This window comes from Panicum virgatum, chromosome 8K (genome assembly GCF_016808335.1).
Source record: "Panicum virgatum strain AP13 chromosome 8K, P.virgatum_v5, whole genome shotgun sequence".
Classification (NCBI taxonomy): Eukaryota; Viridiplantae; Streptophyta; class Magnoliopsida; order Poales; family Poaceae; genus Panicum; species Panicum virgatum.
Genome location: NC_053143.1, coordinates 42,932,749 through 42,954,636, shown reverse-complemented (window position 1 = coordinate 42,954,636; position 21,888 = coordinate 42,932,749). Strand labels below are relative to the sequence as shown.

The window sequence follows — 21,888 nt, the reverse complement described above, 5'->3', positions numbered from 1 at the left end:
CCCAAAAACTAAGAAAGATGCTCAAACCTTTCATCCTTTCCATTCACTAGAAAAGGGGGAAAAAAGGAGATTTTGCGCTCATGCCCTCTTGGAATAAAAGATGTTTTATGTTGTAAATGTTAGAACATGTACCCTTGCAAACTTTATGGTTGAAAACTAAGATTAAGAAGAAAAAATCTTGTCCACATATTGCCATTTAGTTCATTTATTTTGTCTGTACTTTTTTATGCAGCACAGGCGTCATTGTATTTTTGCACGGAACAGTAGTAGTGTTTCTTTTCTCAGGCACCTGGGGTACAAAAATTTAACTTGTCCAGACTTTCAGCAGCAATTTTGTTGTAGTGCTCCTGATTGGATTCGTATGGCTCAAAACAGTCAAAGGTTTCAAATCACAAGGTTTGTACGAAAGATGTACGGCATATATAGCGTTGCGTCGTCCTACTTTCATCAAATAGAACATAAGATTCTGCAAGGTATTTCTTAAAAAAAAATTCTGCAAAGTTTACCCCATTCCAGTGTCATGTTTAGCTAGTTTCATCTTAAACTTTTGTGCTTAAGAAGCAGATGACAATATGCCAAGAGCTTATCATCATCACATCACCTCATCTCTTATCCACACTCTGTTCCCATTTCCATGCTCATCCGATAGACATCATCAGCTCCCGTGAAGTGTTCAACGAATTCACATCGCTTTCCCTCATGTTCCTCTCACAGGAAGCTTGCCGCTGAAAATCCACCACAAAAGTTGGGGGCTGCCGCTGCCCCCATGACGTGAGTCTTCTTGACGTTTCCAGCATTTTTGGCGACCGGCAGTTGGGCACAAAAAAAGGGAGCTGCTGAAAGGCCTCAAGCTTTTGTCAACTTGTGCATGGATGGTTACACCGGTCACCTAATTGGAGCACCTTTCTCTCTTTTAGAAACCGTATGTGTTGGAGATCTTGGCGATAGAACACGCGGAGATCGTATTTGTTGGGATTTGTTTGGCAAACCAACCGAAAAGACGCGAATGGTTCGAAGAAAAACAAGAGGCAAAGGCACCAAAGAGATGTTGAAGCCTTGAAGGCATGCACAAGACTGAGAGCAAACAAAGCGTTCTTGGGGAATTTTTTGGGTGAATTTGTAGCGCAGTCCTACTTATGAGTGGACAAGGATGGCTTTCTCTGAGAAACGTTTCTCCCTAAATTAGTGAGGAGCTTTGTATCTAAGAACATGGATCTCATTCCTCGTTCTCTTGGGTCAATTCAGTGCAGCTAAACGTCACATACAAGCCCGACAACAAAGTGCTGCTCATTATGGGGGGAAAAGAATCCTGCGATTTCTCCCTCCACTAGATCGGTTCACCATTTCTGAACCGTTCAGCCTGAGAAAGTGAAGTCATGTGATCATGTCTTCAGTCCTCACTCATTGACCATTCATTTTCAGAAGCTGCGAGCCGTTGCTCTCCATCAGTCTTCACCCCAATCAGAGCAACAATGACCGCATGCTAATCCTCACAGATGACCGGTAAACAGAGAACAGCCAAGAATTAATCAATTAATCAACAGCCAAGAGGCATATCTGCACATGCGCAATCAATCAGTGTGATCCGCAAGTGGCCAACAGGTTTGACAGGTTTGCGCCGACAAAAGCTTCCATTCTTTTTTCCCATTTCATTTACACATGATACAGTCAAAACTTTTTGATTCTGGCAGTATGGGGCTGCTGGGGCACATGGCAGGTACAATTAGGAGGCTTAATCACAATCGACAATAATAATTTACTAAGAGGCTATGGCAAACAACATATCTAATTAGGGACACAGGGGATGGATTTGGCTTTGAAGGGGAGGACCTAAATGGCTTCTACTATCCTTACATTCATCTGCTGTGTATGGTACAAAACATACACTAGTATATTTGGTTGGCTGGTTCTCTAAGAGAGAGCTCCGTTATGTACACCACGGGGTTCAGGGTTCCTGGCTGTTCACCCGGTGGTGAAGCTCCAGCATCTCCTGGTGGGTGGGGTCCACAGAGAGGGCCGCACGGCAGTCCCGGAGGGCGCTCGAAATGTCGCCAATGTGCTCATGGAAGGCTGCGCGCAGGTGGAGTAGGTTCAGATCTGCCTTGAAGGCAATTGCCTTTGTCAGCTCCTCAATGGCCTCTTTCTCCTTATGGTTGTCCATTAGCACTGGGTACAAAATCAGGACGGAGTCAGCGTCAGCTGAGGAAGCATGAAGGCAATAAACAGATGAGCTAATTCATGAACTGAATGAAATATGTTATGGTTGTTACACCTACTGATCAAGTTGAACAAAGAATATGGCAGACCACATTGACCTCTTACCAGCTTATGTTAGGAGAAGATGTAGTTGGTTAGTTAAAGTAGCACAAACCACTAGGAGTTGGGCACAGGTGAGCTACATGCATCTATTAACAATTAAACAACTCTGTCAAGAATTTTATATCCTAAGTTTCAATCTGCTTTGAATTTGGTGGTCCAGAATCATTTCACATCCTAGCTTTTTCATACAAAAATTATAAGAAATTGGGAATGCCATGCAGGAAGTAGCACTTACCAGCAGCGCGGTATCTGTAAGGGTAGACTCGCAGGGGGTCAAGTTTGGTGACCATCTGCAAGTCAGCTTTCGTCAGCTCCCGGTCACAGTACTCGGATCTCTTTTCGTATGCTGATGCATTGTTCCTGGCCTTCTCTATTAGTTTGGTCATTTCATCATATGCACCGATCCTGTTGTTCCGAAGGAAATGAACCCTTGCAAGACCTTGATGCGCTCTGGTGTGACCTATCTTCAGGGCGTTAATGTAGCATTCAGCTGCCAGGTCTAGCTTCCCACAATCCACATAAACACTTCCAAGGTTGTTCAGAGCCTAAAAGATGTAAAATTATCAGTAAGTTGCAGTTATGCATCCGTCTGAACATCTCGAACTAGAATGCTACAGAGATGTGAATAGGGCAGTTTCTGAAGTTGATGTAGCTAAGCTGAAAATATTTATTGAAATTTGTTTTGATTAGCCATTGAAAGGGGTGCTCCATTTATCCACATAAAATGAAATTTTCCCAGTAATGAAGATGGTATCGGATGCTCGAACTTAGCTAGCAGGCTAACTAATTGCTAAGAAATCAAATTACTCTTAGAGTATACCCAGGACTCCGATTGATCAGTTGCCATGTTAGGAGAACCAGGAAAACCATTTTTTTAAGATTGAGAGTGCCATTCCCATACTTAATGCAACAATGAATAGGACATCTTAACTTCCTAACAAAATTTAGCAACACCCGGCAGTTGAAAAAATGCATATGTGAAGAATGAAAGGAATAACAAGAATCCAAGACCAATCCCTGCCAAAAAAAAGGACTACTCAATAAATGTAGAAATAAATTTCCGCTTCATATTTTCCAAGTGAAGTCATAAAAGCCAAGTAAAATTTACAGGTTACAACTAATATTCTATTTTCTAGTATAAGATCTCTTAGATCTCAAAATTTGCAAGATGACACAGTAGAAAAAGGACAGCAGCTCCTTATCATTCATGGTCCATTTAGCTAAGTGGAATTGAGGAAATGACGTGGGGGAGAAAGAAACCTTACCTGACCCTTTCGGAGTCTATCTGAGGGGCACCGCAATGCATCTTCTAGAAGCGATACAACTGTTGCTGAGGTCGAAGGTTCAAGACTTGAATCAGCCAAAGCATAGGCTTTTAGAAAAAATGCCTCAAATGACCTTTGTATTGCGATGGATGCTTCCGCTTTCTGCAATCCTTCCTCACAGTGGCCAGTATCATACAATATCCATCCTTCATAAACAAGCCTTTCATGATCGCTTGCAGCATGCTCACGAGCAAGCTGCAAACTCCTCATTGCAGCCTCAGGACAGTTTAATCTGACAACAAAAATCGAAGCCATATTAATCCTAACATCCCAAATAGTGTTTCAAAAAAAAAATCATGCAGTAAGTTAGCAGTTAGCACAGGATGCATGTGCAAACATGCTTATCAGCCAAACATGTGCGAACATTCGAGCTTCCAGATACATAATACTAGTAGGTGCAAGACATGCCAGGCATGCCAACCATGTGCAGTAGCATGAGCATCTACTATGCCCATTATTGCCTGAACCTATAATACTGAGTTATGCAAACTATTCTTTTGAGCAATAACATAAATTAATTTATTTACCTGAGAAGAAGCAAAGATTGTCTAAAGTACAAAACTCCTTTGGAAGTATCTGACTCCAGCATTTGATATATAACAGAGAGGGATCCTATATCATCCACAGATGACCACCGATCATAAAGCTGCATCCAACAGTCAGCAGTTGTCGACTGCTCTACATTCTCCAGCACTAGCATACGCAGCTGCTTCGCAGCCACCCGACCACCAATCATACGATAATCAGGGGCAAGCGTGAGGATTGCCTGCACATCACATAGTGCAGCTCTATAATCCTCAAGAGCGAGGTAGCAACAGAACCTTAGTTCTAAACATTCGAGCACAAGCTTGAATCCCAAGATCCGGTTGATCTCCATCAATGCAGCTTCAACACTTTGCCTTTTCATCAAAGATGCAGCTCGGAACATATAGGGATATGTCAGAGTAGGGTCCAACTCAGTAGCCTTGTTAAGATTTTCTAACTTGCTATCACCATCCAAATATAGTGCTCTCTCTTGATACATCCATCCAAGAGGCCAACGAGATGACATCACGGAGTCGAGCAACTTGAGAGCAAAATGCTTGTTACCCCTCAGAGAGGTCAATCTAGCTAAACCAACTACCGAATAGAGATGGCCGGCAGAAAAGGCAGCACTGAACAGGGGCTCAGCCTCAGCATAATCTTTCCTTAGAAATCTCGTGCACGCAAGCTGATGTAAGGCCAACTGCTTCTGTCTAGAATCTGATGCCGACTCCACCAGCTTTTCCAAGAAACTTAAGGTGACATCCGATGTCGGGTTGGTACTCATGGAGACTTCACTGAGAAGGCAGTATAGGGAGAAAGATGCATTGCCAACCATCGTCAACCTCTGCTGCTTATTTGCAGAGGAGAATATCCGAACCACTTGTTCATCATTCAAGCACTCTGGAAGTTCATTCAAGAGCACCTGCAAGCATGAAGCGGCAAGGATGGAACAGCCCAGCTCAAGAGCACATTCCATGAAGTCTATAGCATCTTGCCTTGAAGAGACAAAAGAAGCAAGCTTTCGCTCGCAAGCATCCTTGAGGCCCTTGCAGCAGAATTTATTGGCAAAATCAAGCATTTCCAAAATAGCATCAGCTGACAAATATGGCAGTCTTCCTGACAGGCTGAATTTACTGATTGCCCTCATGCCAATAGGGGAGATGCCATTTCTAGACATGTCAATGACCTCTAGATATGACTCCCTGAACCCACCGTTGAGCATCGCATATAGCGGAGTCGACAAAGCTGCAAGCTTCCGCCGATCACATGCGATCATATCATCTCTTATCCGGAAATGAACCACCGCGGAGCCCCGGAATTCATCAGACCCTTCATCATAGCCCATGTCATGCGACCCGGTGGAGACCTGCGACACGAAATCCAGCAGCCTGAACTCCTGCGAGCACTTGCCGCACGAGCTGAGGAGGTCCGAGATCGCCTCCTCCCCTTTCTTCTCATACTTGAGCCACGCTCCGAAGATGAGCTTCTCATGTATGGTGCTCGCCTTCTCCCACGCGGACTGGAGGCTCCGCCGCGACAGCTTGGCCTCGCCCAGGCCGCGGAAGACCTGGAACTGGAGCAGGAACAGGCAGGACCTCTCATCCGGAGGGCAAGACTCCAGCTCCTCGTGTATCTGAGCCAGTATGTCGACATAGTCCGCGGGCTTGAAGTGCGGAAGCACCGCCGGCTCCGGCATCTTCATCAAAGACTCTCTGCATCACAGACAGCAGAAAACAGGGCAAACACCTCAATCAGCCAATTTTCCCTTCACAGAATCAGTACCCCCAAAAAAACGAATCTTGAGCAGCACAATTCAGCCACAGCAAGCCCATCTTGCGAAATCAAGCGAGAAATCAGGTAGGGCGGGGAGCAAGGGGACGGGCGCTTACATGGAGGTGCCGCCGGAGGCATGGGCGGCGGACTTGGAGAGGCCCCCTCTGTCGAGGGGCAGCCACGAGTGAGGCGCGGAGTGGAGCTTGGTCTCCTTGCAGGCTGACTCGGAGAAGAAGAGCTTCCTCATGGCGCATACCACGGCGAGCCAGACCAGATCTGCCCCCCTCCGCCTCCCGAATCCGCTCAAACCCTTCCCATCCAGGGGGCCCAGCCCCGCCCCCCGGGAGCCAAAGACACGCCGCGACTCGACCCCTCCCGCGCCACCGACGGAGGGGATCCGGGGCCCAAGAATTCCAGGGGGAAGGGAGCGCCGGGGAGGCGGCGCCGCCTTTGGAGCTCCGAGCCGCGCGCTCCGGGCAGGTGCAGGAACCCGGCCCCGAGAACCACCGCACCAATCCGCAGCTAGCTAGCTAGCTAGAGAGAGGAGAAGAGAGAGAGGGCGGGACGGGTAGAGAGAGAGAGAGGGGGGAGAGGAGGATGGAGAGAGAAACCCAAAGGAGCCGGCTTTAATGGCAGGACACGGCCGGCCCAGCGGGGCGGGCGCGGAGCAAGAAGCCAAGGGGGGGAGTAACCAGTAGTAACCACTCCCCCTGCCGCCCCGAGCGCGCGAGCTCCCCCACCACCCCCAACCACACCTCGCAACCAAATCCAACCCGACCCCGAGTACGGAAAAGGGGCGGCCGGCCCTCCCGCTGGAGCGAATCCACCAGGCGCGGCGCGGGCGAGCCGGGATCCCCCAAGATTTGCTCGCCCCGGGCGGCTCCTAGCCTCCTGCTCTGGAGGCGGCGGGGGGAGGAGGGAGGAGGGAGACGGGTGGGGAGGAGGGAGAGAGGAGCAGGCGTGCGCGGGTGCGGGCCGGCGCGGGGTCCCGAGATTCAGCCGCTTTGGATGGGGAATTCTCGGGAATCCAAAGCGCCCCCGGCGAACGCTTTGTGCGGCCGCTGCTGATATCTCTCTCTCTCTGCCAAGAGAGCAGGCAGGGAAGTTGCCAAGAGAGCATGTAGTTAATTAGATGGTGAAAAAAAATTTATAAACACTTTTAGCAGCTTTTACCATTAATTAGATGGATTAAATGAAATCTAATTACAAAATCATCTCCACAACTATGATACTTTAACAGTTGCTGTAGTTAATAAAGCTTTTGACCGTACGATTATAGGATGATTAGAGTATGATTACTGTAGCATTATTGTTGCAAATTATAGACTCATTAGATTTAGCTCGCAAAGTTGCATATATCTGTAAAAATATTTGACAAATAAATTTCGTTTAGTACCTAATACATACATTCGTCTTTTTTTGAAAATATTTCAAAGGGCAACAAACATGAAATATGGCCAAAAAGATGAAGAAAAAAAGAACAGGAGCTCCGTGCTAATCTGGGGTCAGGCAGGGGCGGCGGCCTAATCGCTTGGCAGCAACCCAACCCAGCTCCGACAGACACTCCGTGTGGTCCAGCGAGGGAGTGTCATTCATGGCCAACGTACACGTTTGGTTGCGGTGATCAGTGGTTTCAGCGTCGACGGATAAATTCGGTAGCTGGAGTTGTAAATAAATCACAAGGGAATTCTATCAAAAAAAACAGTTTACTGCCTCTTCGTTCGAAACAGTGAAAAACGGTTTGCTGCCTTCGCCGTAGTTTCAACACGGTCGTTTGACTACGACGACTTGGCAGTTGGCACTACTACTACTACACCCAGTGCTATTTAATTTCCACGTGATGGTTTCCCTATACTCCTTCATGCCCATGCAAAAAAAAAAAGTCCAACGATCTAGCGATACAGGTGCTGTGCTACTGGTCAAGTATGGCCATGAAAAAAAAAGTTACTTCGGCCATCCCGTATGGCCGTATTTATTTATTTTGTGGTGTCCGGTTTATTTGCGCCACGTACGCGAGGCCACGAGTTTTAGTTTTATTTTTCCCGGCAGCAAATAACTAAATGAACCTGCCGCCGGCGCGGACGTTGCATGGATGCGAACGTGCAACAACTCACCCTCGCTGTTCCGTTCCGTTCCGTTCCGTCCCAAATTTGTTTATCCATCCATCCATGTAAGATGCTCCGTCCATTTTGTTTCAAAAAAAAGAAAAAAAAGATTATCTGTTCATGAATTCCTTTTTCATGCCATAAGTACTTTCTCTATCAAACTCCGTTTTGAAATATGTTGTGGGCCTAGCTTTTCACAAAAAAAAATTGTGTGGGTCTACTTGATGATGCAGAAAATTCGAGCAGGTACTGCAGCTGAAGCTACTCTAGCAGTAGAAATCAATTTGGTATGGTAAGGTCGACAAGAAGTTTTACTGCCACTGTGGCTCTGAACCTGAATCTCGCTCTCTACACTCTCGACAAGTCTCGATCTTTTTATTCTTTCTCCAGAACCGAAACTTGGCCTTTTGCCCTACCAACGCTGCCACGCATTGGTCAGAAGCGAAGGGTCTGCGTTCTGACGAATAGCCTCACCACCGGCCGAGTGCACACATCGCTCTTTACGCCCTAGTTTTGGTACACTTCCAAGGTGAGGGACACATGGCAAAGGGTAGTATTTGATTAGTTCATTCCAGTGCGATGCAGGGTGACGGCGACAGTGCGAGCCAGGTTGGACTTGCAATGGCGAAAGAAGAGATTTATTTGCTGCTAAGAGCAAGTTTTATAATATCGCCGGCTACCGGCTGCGAGCGCACATCTCCCCGCGCACGAGGGTGCGGACCCCACTGGTATTGAATGCTGCCGCAGCAAACTGAGCCAATAGAAACAAGGTAAAAGTCTCTCCGCCAGCAAAAAGCGGGCGTGTAGTGAGTTGTTGGCTTTCATCTCTCTTGTTTTCTCTCACATCCACGTTGGATACCGCCCACAAAACGTCGTTTATAATACCTGCTCTAATGGAGTAGAGTAGTACTCCCTCCGTCCCAGTTTAACTACCTTTGTGAGATTCAAAAAATTTGTTGCCTCAAAAAGAAAAAGTTTGTGTGCTTGTAGGTCAGGCACCGGCCTCACCACTAGCCACAAAGATGCAGAGCTCGCGTCCAATTCCCAGTCATTTTCTTTCATCACCAGGAGAAAAAAAAGCTCAAAAGGGGCTGTACGGAATCGTTTCCAGGTAGTAATCCGTAATCTCTCACGATGCGGCCAATTCCAGAGAAAGAAGAGGGGATTTGTTTGCGAAATACTTTCTGTTTTGCAAAACGAGTGCAAATTAAAAAGATTAGTGTATCCAACAAAGGAAGGAGCCGTGGAACAGGGGCAGCGAAACCTGCCGGAGGCAACGGCTAGTGCGCGACGTGGACGCGCCCGTGCGCCACTTGCCCGCCCACTACTAGTACTAGTAGTCTACTAGCCCCTCTGGTCTATGGGCTGCGGGCCCCGGCGGCAACCAAACGCGGGTGTTGCCCGAGCCGAGCCAAGCCGGCTCGCCCCAACGGCTCCGCCACTGGCAGCCTCGTGGGCCCGCTAGTCTCCTGGCTTTGACTTCTCTCAGGTGCAGCAGCAGCGGCAACGAATCCATAAATTAAACTCATTAATCAATCAATTGATTAATTAGCTTGTGTTCGAGATGGTGTGTCTGCGATGATGGACTGGCCAAAACTACGTGGCAATTCAGCGAGCGTTAGGCCAATCTCAATAAGATTATCATAGGAGTAGTGTCATCAGTTTTAAATATCATACCATGTTAACTAATTTACTTATATATAAGAATCATTTATTAAAAGAGAGAAGTTTCATGCGATGAAATAGGAGTGTCATCATGATACCCTTCCAGTACAGTTATCAAATTTATAGTTTGGTAATCGTACGATAACACTCTCACTGACACGTACCCTCCACCGCAGAACATGCATTCTTGCACCGTAGTCGACCTACCGTGCATACTCTAAACATAACAGCTGACCCCACACGTGTGACGAGCAGTTGCATATATACAAATATACGCATCTGCGATCACCTACCACCTGATATGTAGTCTAGCTACTATACTAAATATTAATAATCAAACAAGGGGTGACTGGGGGAGAGTGGTTAGATGATAATAAACCGATTTATTAACCGCGTTCGGCCACGGCAGGCAGGTAGACCAGCTGCACGTCCACGTCAGCTTGGGGAGAGAAAAAAAATAGAGTGAAGAAAAAAGAGAAGAAATTCGGTGCCGTTGGGGGGCTTGGCCGACCAACTGCTCCGGTCCGGTCGGTCGTCGAAGCGACAATGCAAGCTCCCGTCCAACACCTAGATCCATTAAGAAATCCCAAACGAGTCCTTATTAGCTTCAAGGTCGTCTACCCTGGGGAACAAAATAGAGGGCCTCGAGAGCTGTTAAAAAATGAAAAGAATTATTTTGTAGTTGGGGAGTGCTCCCTACCTTGCCTTTCATATAACATGTGTTTGGTTTGGAGATGTGTTGTGTCCGTTCTTATTTCTTAGGTTGGCTTTAACCCAAGTTCAACCCACCTATAGTGTTTGGTTGGAGGGATGGGTTCAATCCAATTTTTATTTGGTTGGAGAGATTTAGAGAGATGATATGGATGCCAACTTCACACTGTTAGCAACAGTTGTCCGCAGACCCCACCTGTGTCATCCTCTCTTTTATTTTTTTCGTCTGCTCTTCCTAGAGCCTCCTCCTCTGTCTCTGCGCCCCGTCGACCGAGATCCACGAGCAACCAAGCTCATCCCCAAGGCCAAGTCCATTCATTGAGTGCCGCCACCGATAGGGTGGCCGAGCAGCTGGCCACGCCGCCGCTTACTCCTCCGCCACCCCCTCCTCTACCCGGGCAAGCTGCGGCAGCCAGAGCTTGCCCCTCCTCCGCGCTCCTCCACCGGCTCCCCCCTGACACACCGTTCCTCGCTGCAAATGGCTCCGCGCAACGCCACACGAGCTCCGCGTCGCGCTGCCTGACCCGGCCACTTGAGCTCCGCGTCGCGATGCCCGACTCCACACCCTCACATTGCGCCGCGCCGCCACATGTCACGCCCTACCCCACTCGCGACAGGCCGCGCCGGGTACCTATACTGCCCACTGGCGGCCGACTGTGGCGCGCCGCTACTCCCCTCGCCGAGCGCCCGAGCCGACCCGCCGGCTCGCAGTCGGCCGTGATCTGCCAAGCTGCGCCCCATCTCACACGCACTAATGGAAGAAGATGGGCGTGACAAGGACGAAGTGGGTTCGGATGGTCCCTTCATTTTGGTGGGATCTCATCCCAACCTGCATCTACAAGGAGTATTTCGATATGGGTCCATCACATTCCACACACAGTTGCAACCAAACACGGGTCGAATTAGGTTGTTCCCGACCCATTTCGACCCAGCAACCAAACATACCCATACAAAAGCCGTAAAGCCTAGCTTTTGAGTCCGCATGCAACAAGAATGTTCATGCCTGCTACGTTGTTGCTCCCTATATAAAGCAAGAAGCCGCCGCGTACTTTGACCGGCCTAAACAAAGCTCGCTCGATCTATCGCAGCCCTCTTTCGATCCGTTGGCCTATCTAGCTGCTTCTTAATTCAGCTCTTCGCATGATTGCATCCGCTTAATCATGCATGTCCGGCCCTAACAATACAGCCTCATTGATTTCTCTCAGGTCTCAACCTTGGCAAAGCACACCACACCCAAAGTTGCAGGCAAGTAGGCAACGGGTTGCCTACGAAAGAGCACCATGCTTCATCTTGTTGCCCTCTGGGTGTGGACACCACCACATCATGCATGTTACCTGTCACGTACACGCATGCAAGGTCCGGTTCATCCGCTCACGCTGTCAGCCAGTTACGCAGGGTAGCACGCGCAGGGAAGAGTTTTGCGTACGTGCATCTAGATCTAGCTAACGCTGCCTCGCCGGGCATCATCGTCTCGTCCCGGTCCCGGTCCCGGCCGGCCGGAGCCCCACTCCTGTCACGTCCGTCCGTGGCGGCGCTGGCGATTTTGATTATTGGAGTCGGTGCACCCAGACTCCAAAAGTTTAATCGTTTTCAACCATATCCTCCTCGCACCCATCTGGATTTTGGAGCGTATTTAAGCCATGTTCTGGTGACAAAGATTCCGTCCGATCCGGTCCGGCCGGTGTCAAGCAGCAAGTCTGGTTGCTTTGCTTGTGCACGGCTGTGCCGTGTGACGACTGACGACGAGTAACCCAATGCAACGGGGGCTAATCAGAGGCTGTAGCTTTGTGACCTTGCCAGTCTGATGAGGTTTGCACTCCACTACTCCGGTTCCTGCTCTGCGATATTACGTGTTACTCTCTCCGTTTTAAATTATAAATTATTTGATTTTTTTTACACAAGTTTGACCACTCATCTTATATTCAAAAAATTTATGCAAATATAGTCAAATTTAAGTCATTCTTAGAGAACTTGTATTGATAAAGCAAGCCACCACAAAAGAAGTAATATTTTGTACAAATTTTTAAATAAAATGAGTGATCAAATTTTGGGTTAAAAAAGTCAAACGACCAAGTAGTAGTATGAACTGATAAAGCTTCTGCGGTGGAAGATTGACGGGTGCACCGAGAACCAGTACTTCCAAGTCTTCTAATAAATTTTTAAAGGATCTCCAGCAAAATACTTATCTCTTATACTCTATATATTTTCTCTTTTGATCACCAATAATATCTTTTACGTTTTTAGTAGCATACTGTAGCAGATTACTCAAAGAATAGAGTGGAGGATCGCCAAAAAGGATAGATTATTGGTGTTGCCGATGGAATTGATAATCTTCTGGTATTGGGAAGAAGGATGATGCTCTTACTAAAGCATAATTAAATGTAGTTACTCGGAGGGAATAAAATGCCCGCGCAAACTCTTTAGTTGCTGAATTCATGCAAACAGCGTATCCTTTTATTTGTTGGCAGCTATGTGATTCACTTTATTTTTGCTATTATAAATGTGCAAAAAAATCACTTTAGGCATCATATAAAAAAGCACGTGTCAGAGATAAAGAAAAACGTTTGCTATTATAGATCAAAATGGACCAAAAGGCGGCCTGGGGTCGTCTTGTAAACCCAACCCGCCACGCGTCTTTTTATTTTTATATTTTTCAAAAACATTTTTTTACAGAAATATATTTTCAATTTCACAATTTATAGTTTTATACCCCTGCCGCCCGGCAGGGGGGCGGCAGGGACTTATATGTAAATAAAAAAATTTATTTACGCGGAGGCCCTTGGCGGGAGCCTGCCGCCCGCCCAGGGGGGTGGCAGGCTCCCCCAATATAAAATGCTTTTCCCCCCTCCCCCTCATTTGCTTCCCACGACATCCAGAGAGCGGGAGGGAGAGAGGAGGGGTGAGGGAGGGAGTTGTAACGGCGAAGCCCTGCCGGATATTGAATCCTAACCGCAGGTAATAAATATTTCTCAACTTTCTCGATCTAAATTTTTTGTATGTTTAATTCTATAATTAGTGTATGCAGCAGTAATGCTATTTTAGCGATTTAGGTAATGTTTTAATATAATTTTGGTAGAATTAATATTAGTTTTTAGAAAAACCAATTAGGTTTACCAACCAATTTTGTGGTATTGATTAGTTGTTTAATACGAGAAAAAATTTCGAGAAATAGTCAGAAAATATAGAAAATGCTAGAAAAGTATACGAAACATTCAGATAAATTGTAAAAAATGCAAAAAAATTAAAAAATGTTAGAAAAATATATTTATAAAAAGATATTGTACAAAAATTGTAGGAAATGCAAGAAAATGTTAGAAAAGTTTATGAAAATTTAAGATAAATTGTAGAAAAATGCAGAAAAAATGTAGAAAATGTAGAAAACTTATATTTTTTGTGTTAGGTATGGCCAAAGATACGCCAGCTCTACTTGACGGAGTCATAGACTCGTCGCACCGGTCCTTCCTTGCAGTGGTTCAGCGCGTGAAACTTAACGTGCTGCGTTCACGTCCACCAGCGGAGTTTATTCCTATTGACCCACGATGGGTGCCCAGGTGATATGTCGTCAGATTATGTTTCTAAGAATACGTTTGTTTTGTATACGTTTCGTACAAAATGTACTTACCTTTGATCGTTCTATTTTTCAGGTTGAGTGAGACTGGTCTTCTTACTATTGGTCGTCTTACTGAGAGTGGTTCAGTAAAGCTGGACAAGTCCCTACTGACGGCTCTGGTCTTCTTACTATAGGTCGTCTTGCTGAGAGTGGTTCAGTAAAGCTGGACAGGTCCCTACTGACGGCTCTGGTTGATAGATGGAGGCCTGAGACAAACACCTTCCACCTCCCTTGTGGGGAGATGACACCGACCCTACAGGACATTGCGATGCTGCTGGGTCTTCCTATCAGTGGCGATGCCGTAGGGTCTCGCGTCGTCCCGCCTACGTGGTTGGACGATCTAGAAGAGCGTTTTGCAAATATTGACATCGCGATTGATGTAGAAGAGCACCCAAAAGCAACAGGGCCTGCCAAGTCATGGATCCTGCAGTTCCAGGTACATACCTTGTTTTGTTACGATTAATGTTAGAGTTATGCTTTTGACTAGTGCAGTTATGGTTTTATTTTATAATTGATCTCGTACTCATAAATGTTCATCTTTTCTATGCAGCCCGACAATTTGGCACATGATGCTGATGAGGATAGCGTCACTCGATCCCTTGAGGCACACCTATTGTGGTTGTTTGGATACATAATGTTCAACAACTCACACGGGGACTATGTGGATAGGGTGCTTGTGCCTTACGCACAGGAGATCGCAGAGGCAGCTGTGGAGGAAATGCCTCAATACAGTTGGAGTTCAGCGGTACTTGTAGTCACGTACCGTGGCCTCTACAAGGCATCGGTGCAAAATAAGCACAATGCAATTCTTACAGGATGTCCGATTCTGCTACAGCTTTGGTCATACGAGAGGATAGCAATTGGTCGCCCGCTTGTCGACCACTCACCGTATGAGCTGTATATGTACGGTGACACCGAGGACGATAGGCCCACCATGGGGACTCTCTGGTACGCTCGTCAGGTACGGAAATGACTGCTACTCGTACTATTCTGTTGGCAATTCTGTTGCTTTGTTTCACCCTCTTTGTATTTCTTATTTGTACATATTATTATTAATCTTGTGCAGAAGAGATGGGCCCACGTACAGTCTCGTCGGGCCTATCCAGAATTTGTGGCTGAGTTTGATCGGTTGACACCTGATGACGTCGTGTGGGAGCCCTACTTCGAGTTGGCTATAAACACTCGTGCACCGATCGGGATATCTTCGGTTTGCTTTCAGGACCAGGCCTTTTGGATGACAACTACAGCGTTGGTGTACGATGTTTACATTGAGGCTCACTGCCCGGACAGAGTCAGGAGACAGTTCGGTCAAAGGCAGTTGTATCCTGTGCCGTCAGCATTGGATCGGGTCGAACGTCATGACCATAGGTAACAATTCATATGTCATTTCAGTGACTATGCATTGTATAGTTAACTAATCATATTTGACTAAATTGTTTTCAATATTTAGTTTGTCGAGGACTGGGAAACCCTTCTCCAACATGTGGGTGACAAGGGTGCAGCCTTGGGTCGATGGCTGGGACCAGGCAGAGGAGAACATGGCGCTTGCAACCCCTGCACACACGGAGGCTTCGTACAGGGCGTACCTGAGCTGGTACCAGCCTCAGACTCGTTGCCGCTTGATATATGCTGACATGCGACCACAGCCGCATGTTGCGATAGCACAGGATGGCTACGCACGACATAGGGATGAGGCATTAGCTAGGGCGGTGAGTCAAAGTTATCATCGCTTTTCAAATACTTTGGATTACAATGTTAATGTCTTTTTTTTTCTTGCTTGCAGTTAGAAATGTGCAGGTTGATGGACGTAGATGCCAGGGCGAATTTGATGAGGATTCGAGCGGGATCTATGATGGATAGGAATGAGCAAGAGTCGGCGTGGACCCGAGTTTCATAAAGAGCACATTCCTTGCTTGAAGCATTTGGTAGCCGGACATCGTACGATGACTCGTACGGTTCGTCTCAAGCCTCGACCTCGTTTCCTTGTGGTCCCACACAGCAGCAGTCTTCCCAAGCACTTTATTGGTCTCAGCAGCATTATCCAGGTACGGCAGGATACTTACTGACTTCCTACTTTGAAGCCAACAATTAATTCTCAGTCCGTACAGGTGATGCACACCCACCTTATCAACCTCACAGAGGGACTCAGTTTAGTACCATGGCACCAGCTGCAGGGATGTCATTTCAACAAACACAAGCACCACCACGACCTTTCGGTAAACATATAGTTCATATCTTAATTTCAATTAATTATGGTATGAAGTCTAATTCCTTTTGTATTTATATATATAGGATCACAATAGTTATATGATGCGGGACCTTCTTCGTATTACCCTACGGCGACTGCAGAAGGAACGCAAGGTAAATACCTAATCCGTAGCCCGAATTTATCATGTTCTTCTTATTTCTATGAATATTTTAAATAATTTCTCAACTTTAACAGGATCGCACCACCAGCTTCATGATATGAGTCCTTCTTCGTATCCACCACCAACAAGTACGTATGATGAATATGTACCCAAATATATGACTTACAAGACGATGATTAAGATATCTTAATTGCTACTGTATAGGGCTCACACAAGATACCTTTGAGGCGAACTTCAAAGATTGGAGTCGGTTATTTTCTACACCTAACCAGCCCGCCGATCCTGCCTTCCAGACACCTGTGGCCACCAGACGTCCAGGTAGAGATGTAGGGCCTCCAGAGCGACACACCTACTCTACAGATCACGTCCACGCTCAGCGTAAAAGAGGTCGACATGGCCGGGGTGGCCGGGGTGGTTAGGAGGTGCTTCTAGCTGTTTCTGTATTTTTGTTATGGACATGTCGTCATGTTATACTTATTTCGTTTTCATGCATCACCTATTTCGTTCTCATTTGCGTATGTGTATGAATTGCTAACTTATACTTTTCATATTCATGTATTTTGCTAATGGTTTTTATTTGTATCCAAAATATCTAAAACCACATTTAATGGCCTACTGCTGCAATTTTGCGGGGAGGGGGAGCCTGCCGCCCCCTGCCGGGCGGCAGGCCCCCTGCCGCCCAGTGGAGTGGCAGCAGGGGGCCTGCCGCCCGGCAGGGGGCGGCAGGCTCCCGCCAAGGACCTCCGCGCAAATAAAAAAAAATTATTTACATATAAGTCCCTGCCGCCCCCTGCCAGGCGGCAGGGGTATAAAAATGTAAATTGTAAAATTGAAAATATATTTATATAAAAAATGTTTTTGAAAAATATAAAAATAAAAAAGACGCACCCGCCACTGTCTTGTACCAAAGCCCACGTACGAAAGTCAGATCGGGCCAGGCCTGAGAAATTCTTCGGTCCCCACTCCTTCCCTTACCCACTTTCGCAGCCCACACCTGAGAAATTCTACCAAAGCCCATGCGGAGCCCACAAAGTAGCCCACGCCAGCAGCACAGCGCACGGGCCGAGAGCAAAACGGAAGGGAAGCAGCACAATTCAGATTTGAAGGCCAGAAAAATTAGCCATTTCTGCCTCAAAAAAAAAACCATTTGGTGATAGGGCCCGCTGCTATTTCTACAGAGATGCAGTCAAGTTGTGGATATGCATGCAAGGGTTAAAATGACACCATATTTATTGGAGTAAAGTTCTACCATTTGTGGAAAAAATTGCATGGAAAAAAGAGGAAAAGAAATTCAGAACATGTTGATGTCGATATGCCATGCAGTGCAACTTTGTTGAACTTGTCATAAGCACCAACATGAGCAACTGATCTTTTGTATCATTACTGGCCTGTAAGCACAAAGTTTTGGCGGTCATGCACTGCTGAGCACTAGCACTCTTGAGTTTGGTACTGAAATCGGCACCTTAATTTACAGGTCCAGCACACTGTACACAAACAAAACGCACACCCACACATACACTTGACACTTGTAGCATGCAACAGTAAAAAAGAGAATTCACTCTAGATGTTAACCTTACAAAAAATAAGAAACATCCAGACATCAGTAATGCTAAGCTTACTAGATGTTCAGTCCAAAGTAAGCGACAGCTTATCAATCAAACACAAGCATTGTTCGGCGTCAAACTTGTTCTCGACCAATGCTGCTCACAAATCAATCCAGCTAGTTACAATACAAACAACAAATCAGGCCAATTTCCTCCTACATTTTTTTTTGAAACGGAAGTCCTGAACAAATTGGCCACGAGGTTACAACAATTAAAACAAAGACGGAGTGTGATCATGAATGGGTGTGGGACCGGAACAGGCATCTAGAGGGGGGTGAATGGGAGCCTTCAAAAACTCATTGAAAAAGCTGACTTCAATTCACTGCCCAAAACACCTCTCTTCTAATCGCCAAGATGACACGAGTCGACTGGTGACACGCTCATATTAGGAATGATTAGGAATCTGTGACACAAAGCGGAAGCGACACTAGTAATAAAGCAAAGAAAAATTGCACCGAGAAAGAAGCTAAGCTATTGTCAAAACACCCTAATTAAGCATGCAAGAAATAGCAAGTTTAGAAACTAATTAAGCCTGCAAAGAAAAACACAAGAGCTAAGTAAGCAAGCAAAGATCTAAGGCCAGTAATATCAACCACTAATTAAATTAACTACTAGCTAAAGCACGGTAGTAGGAAATAAATAAATGCGAGAGAAAGAAAGAAAACTGCTCACTACCCTACTGTCGATGTAGCTGCTGGCGCTGCTCCCTGGGCTGGCTTCAGCTGCTTGGGCTGCTGAAGCTCCCTGCACTCGGCCTGCCCCCACGTGTTGCGCCTGCTGTGACTGGGCCGGCGTCCCTGCTCGGCCGTGCACGAGCCGGCCCGAGCAGCGCTGGCCGGCGGCCGCACGCCCCGTGCACCTCGCGTGCGAGCGCCGAGAGCTGCTGCTGCTGCTGACCGCATTCCCCATGTGTCTGGGTGTGATTAAGCATTAAAAGTTACACTGGATAACCAGAGTATTGTATTTCTTCATTCCTTTTGGTAATATTAGGCGATGCAACAGGAAAGATGTTATATCTCCAGTTTCTCACAGGTCTCTCAGTTTCCCAGGCAGTTTCTTCTCAAAAATTCAGATTACAGCTGTGATGCTCTTTTTGCAAAAAAGATGTACACCTTGTGGCAGCTATATCTGCAATGATCCTTTATGTAACTTCATCTCACTGAGACTGAGTCACTGGTGATGAGTAAGGAGGGTTAACTGCTGCAAATCTTTAGACTAGCTGTCTGTTGCCTATTGTACGCCGTTTGCAGAATATTTGTAGGATTCCAATATATTGTTATTGAGCTTGTTTGCATAATTGCATTAGTCAATTCTGGTTCTATGTTTTTCCCTAAGCAATTTTTATCTGTGTTCCATCTTATTTCTAAGTCATGTTCATATTGAACTTCCTTTTCTAGGATGGAGTACCAATAATTTTGTCCATCTGTCCATGCATGGAACAGGGGAGCAGCACCTGAGACCTGATCAAACGCGGGAAGCAGGTACAGCTTGCCCTGCCTTTTGCTCCGTCCATCCATTTATTTTTGGGGGGCAAGAACAGAGACTATTGTTCTGCTTCTACGTCGGCCAAGACCTCTACTTGTATGCCGTGCTACAATTTTTGGTCATTAGTGTTGACAAGCCCTGTTTGGTTCGCTAGAACACCTAGTGCTATAAAAAGAATCTTGTATGCATGAAGTACTAAACAAAATTTATTTGCAAAACCTTTTCACGGATGGGTACAATTTTGTGCGACGAATCTAATGATGATAATTAATTCGTGATTGACTACAGTAATGCTACAGTAACCATCCTCTAATCGTACGGTCAAAGATCTCATTTGATTCATCTCGCGGAGTAGCGCAAGGTTATGGAGTTAGTTTTGCAAACTGCCTTCATTTAATACTAGTAATTAACGGTCAGTATAACCGTGGGTCGGAACAGGAGGTATTAAGTATAACCGTGGCAGTAGAAACGTTTCTTGCATGAGCAGGGATCTCACAAAACTCGATCAACACCCTATAACGCAGGGAGGCAAAAGAAGCCATGGATTGCCTGCGCCATCTCTTCCAAATCAGCTGGAATGGGGCCTCAGCCGGATGGTGGGCGTGAAGGATTGTTTCCGCAACAGGAGCCGAACTAAATTCTACCAGGAAATCTTCTGGGTCGAAAGGAAATACCGTGTACTCCTCATGTTGAACGGAGAACTCCTCCAGAAGCATGCCGACTTGCAACGACAGAGACAAGAGGGCGGGTGCCCCCCCCCCCCCCCCCCCCCCCCAACTGCAACCAGGGCACATGACGAGAGCCTAGCTTCGGCAGCATCAATCTCCTTCGAGCGCGGAACCACACAGAGCTCCGACCGTGGACGGCGGGATGGGTCGCCGAACGGCTTCGGGGAGGGAGGCGGCGACGATGGTGGCGGGGAAGGACCTTCCTCCCGAAGCGGAGATGGGGCGCACACCTTGGGCAGCGAATGTGCACGGCCCGTGGATTGCGACCGCGCAGACCGTGTCTGAGGCCGGGGAGCGACCGCGCCTGGACGGACCCGCTCCATGAGAAGTAGCAGCGACCGATGCTCGAAGCGGACGGGGAGGAGCAGTTGCCTGGACCGCCTTCCTCTCTCCCTGTTGCCTGTTGTACGCCGTTTGCAGAATATTTGTAGGATTCCAATATATTGAGGCCTTGTTTAGATGTATAAAGTTTTGGGTGTATAGTACTGTGGTATTTTCGTTTGTATTTGGTAATTATTGTCCCGCCATGGATTAACTAGGCTTAAAAGATTCATCTTGCAAATTATAGACAAACTGTGTAATTAGTTATTTTATTTAGCTACATTTAATACTTCATACATGCGTTAAAAGATTCGATATGATGAGAAATTTTGTAAAGTTTTGAAATTTTGAAGGGAACAAAACAAGGCCCGAGCTTGTTTGCATTAGTCAATTCTGGCTCTATATTTTTCCCTAAGCAAATTTTTCCTGTGTTCCATCTCACTGACTAAAAAACTTCCTTTTCTAGGATAGAGTACCAATAAGTTTGTCCATATGTCCATGCAGGAGCAGGGGAGCAGCACATGAGACCTGACCAAACGCGGGAAGCATGTTGTTGGGATCTTTGCTTCTTAGATGTCCAAACAGGGAGCATGAACAGTATGAAAATGGCAATGAAATTAAGCACTTAATTCCCCAGTAATAACTAGAAAATTCAACCGCGTACACTGTGGAGAGAGGGGGCTATTTATACCACTAGCTCTCGGCTAGACTTTCCTAAACTGCCCCCTTCTAACTCATTTACAGCTCACTTACAAGCGGTTTCAGGGTAAACTTACAAGGTGAGAGGTGCACAAATCCGACCTTCTCACGTATTCACATTTTACATGCATGCCCACTACCGACGAAGGTCCTGATGTCCTTCGTTTGGGTTGCACTCTGTCCCCAATATTCTTCGGGTGCTGGGATCCTTCACAGGTCCTGGTCCTCAAGCTTGTGCTTTTGAGTGATCAGTCGCCATCTTCGGCCACCCGAAGGTGAGCTCCTTCATTCATCACAGGTCTTGGTCTTCAAGCTTGTGCTTCTGAGTGATCATTCGTCACCTTCGGCCACCCGAAGGTGACCTCCTTGAATCTTCGCAGGTCTTGGGAGGTGCCAATTATCCTTCGGGCACTCTTGTTCCCCAACACCGGGGCCCTGCAGACAGGTTAGGAGATGTTTTCGAGTCTGGGATTAACCTCCGGGCGCGTTCTCGAAGGTCCAATCGCCAACAGTAGCCCCTCGAGGGCGAGGTCCGAAGCCGACGGTCCGAACCCGCGTTAATGAAGAAGATTGCGCGTAACCTTTGGGAAGCTCCCGAGAAAAAAACGTCTCCCGAACCGTCGGCTGCAACGGTCGGTTTTGGTTGTGT

At 46.7% G+C, this 21,888-nt stretch overlaps 1 protein-coding gene across 1 annotated transcript; it reads right to left on the bottom strand.

Moving 5' to 3' along the window:
* Positions 1–1,618: 1,618 nt before the first annotated feature.
* LOC120644764 (ETO1-like protein 1) lies at positions 1,619–6,977 on the bottom strand. Its single transcript, XM_039921470.1, has 5 exons — positions 6,059–6,977; positions 4,172–5,881; positions 3,585–3,876; positions 2,555–2,864; positions 1,619–2,166 (listed from the first exon to the last, which is right to left on the bottom strand). Exons 1-5 carry the CDS (start codon positions 6,187–6,189, stop codon positions 1,946–1,948), a joined length of 2,664 nt encoding a protein of 887 aa, XP_039777404.1. The 5' UTR covers positions 6,190–6,977; the 3' UTR covers positions 1,619–1,945.
* Positions 6,978–21,888: the final 14,911 nt, after the last annotated feature.

Bases quoted from the DNA above. Each gene is read 5' to 3' on its own strand.
- LOC120644764 (XM_039921470.1), bottom strand. From the start codon at position 6,189: ATGAGGAAGCTCTTCTTCTCCGAGTCAGCCTGCAAGGAGACCAAGCTC. The intron at 3,877-4,171 runs GTAAATAAATTA...TTTTGTTGTCAG, and splicing joins CAATCTTTGCTTCTTCTCAG to ATTAAACTGTCCTGAGGCTG. The intron at 2,865-3,584 runs GTAAGGTTTCTT...TACATCTTTTAG, and splicing joins ATAGACTCCGAAAGGGTCAG to GCTCTGAACAACCTTGGAAG.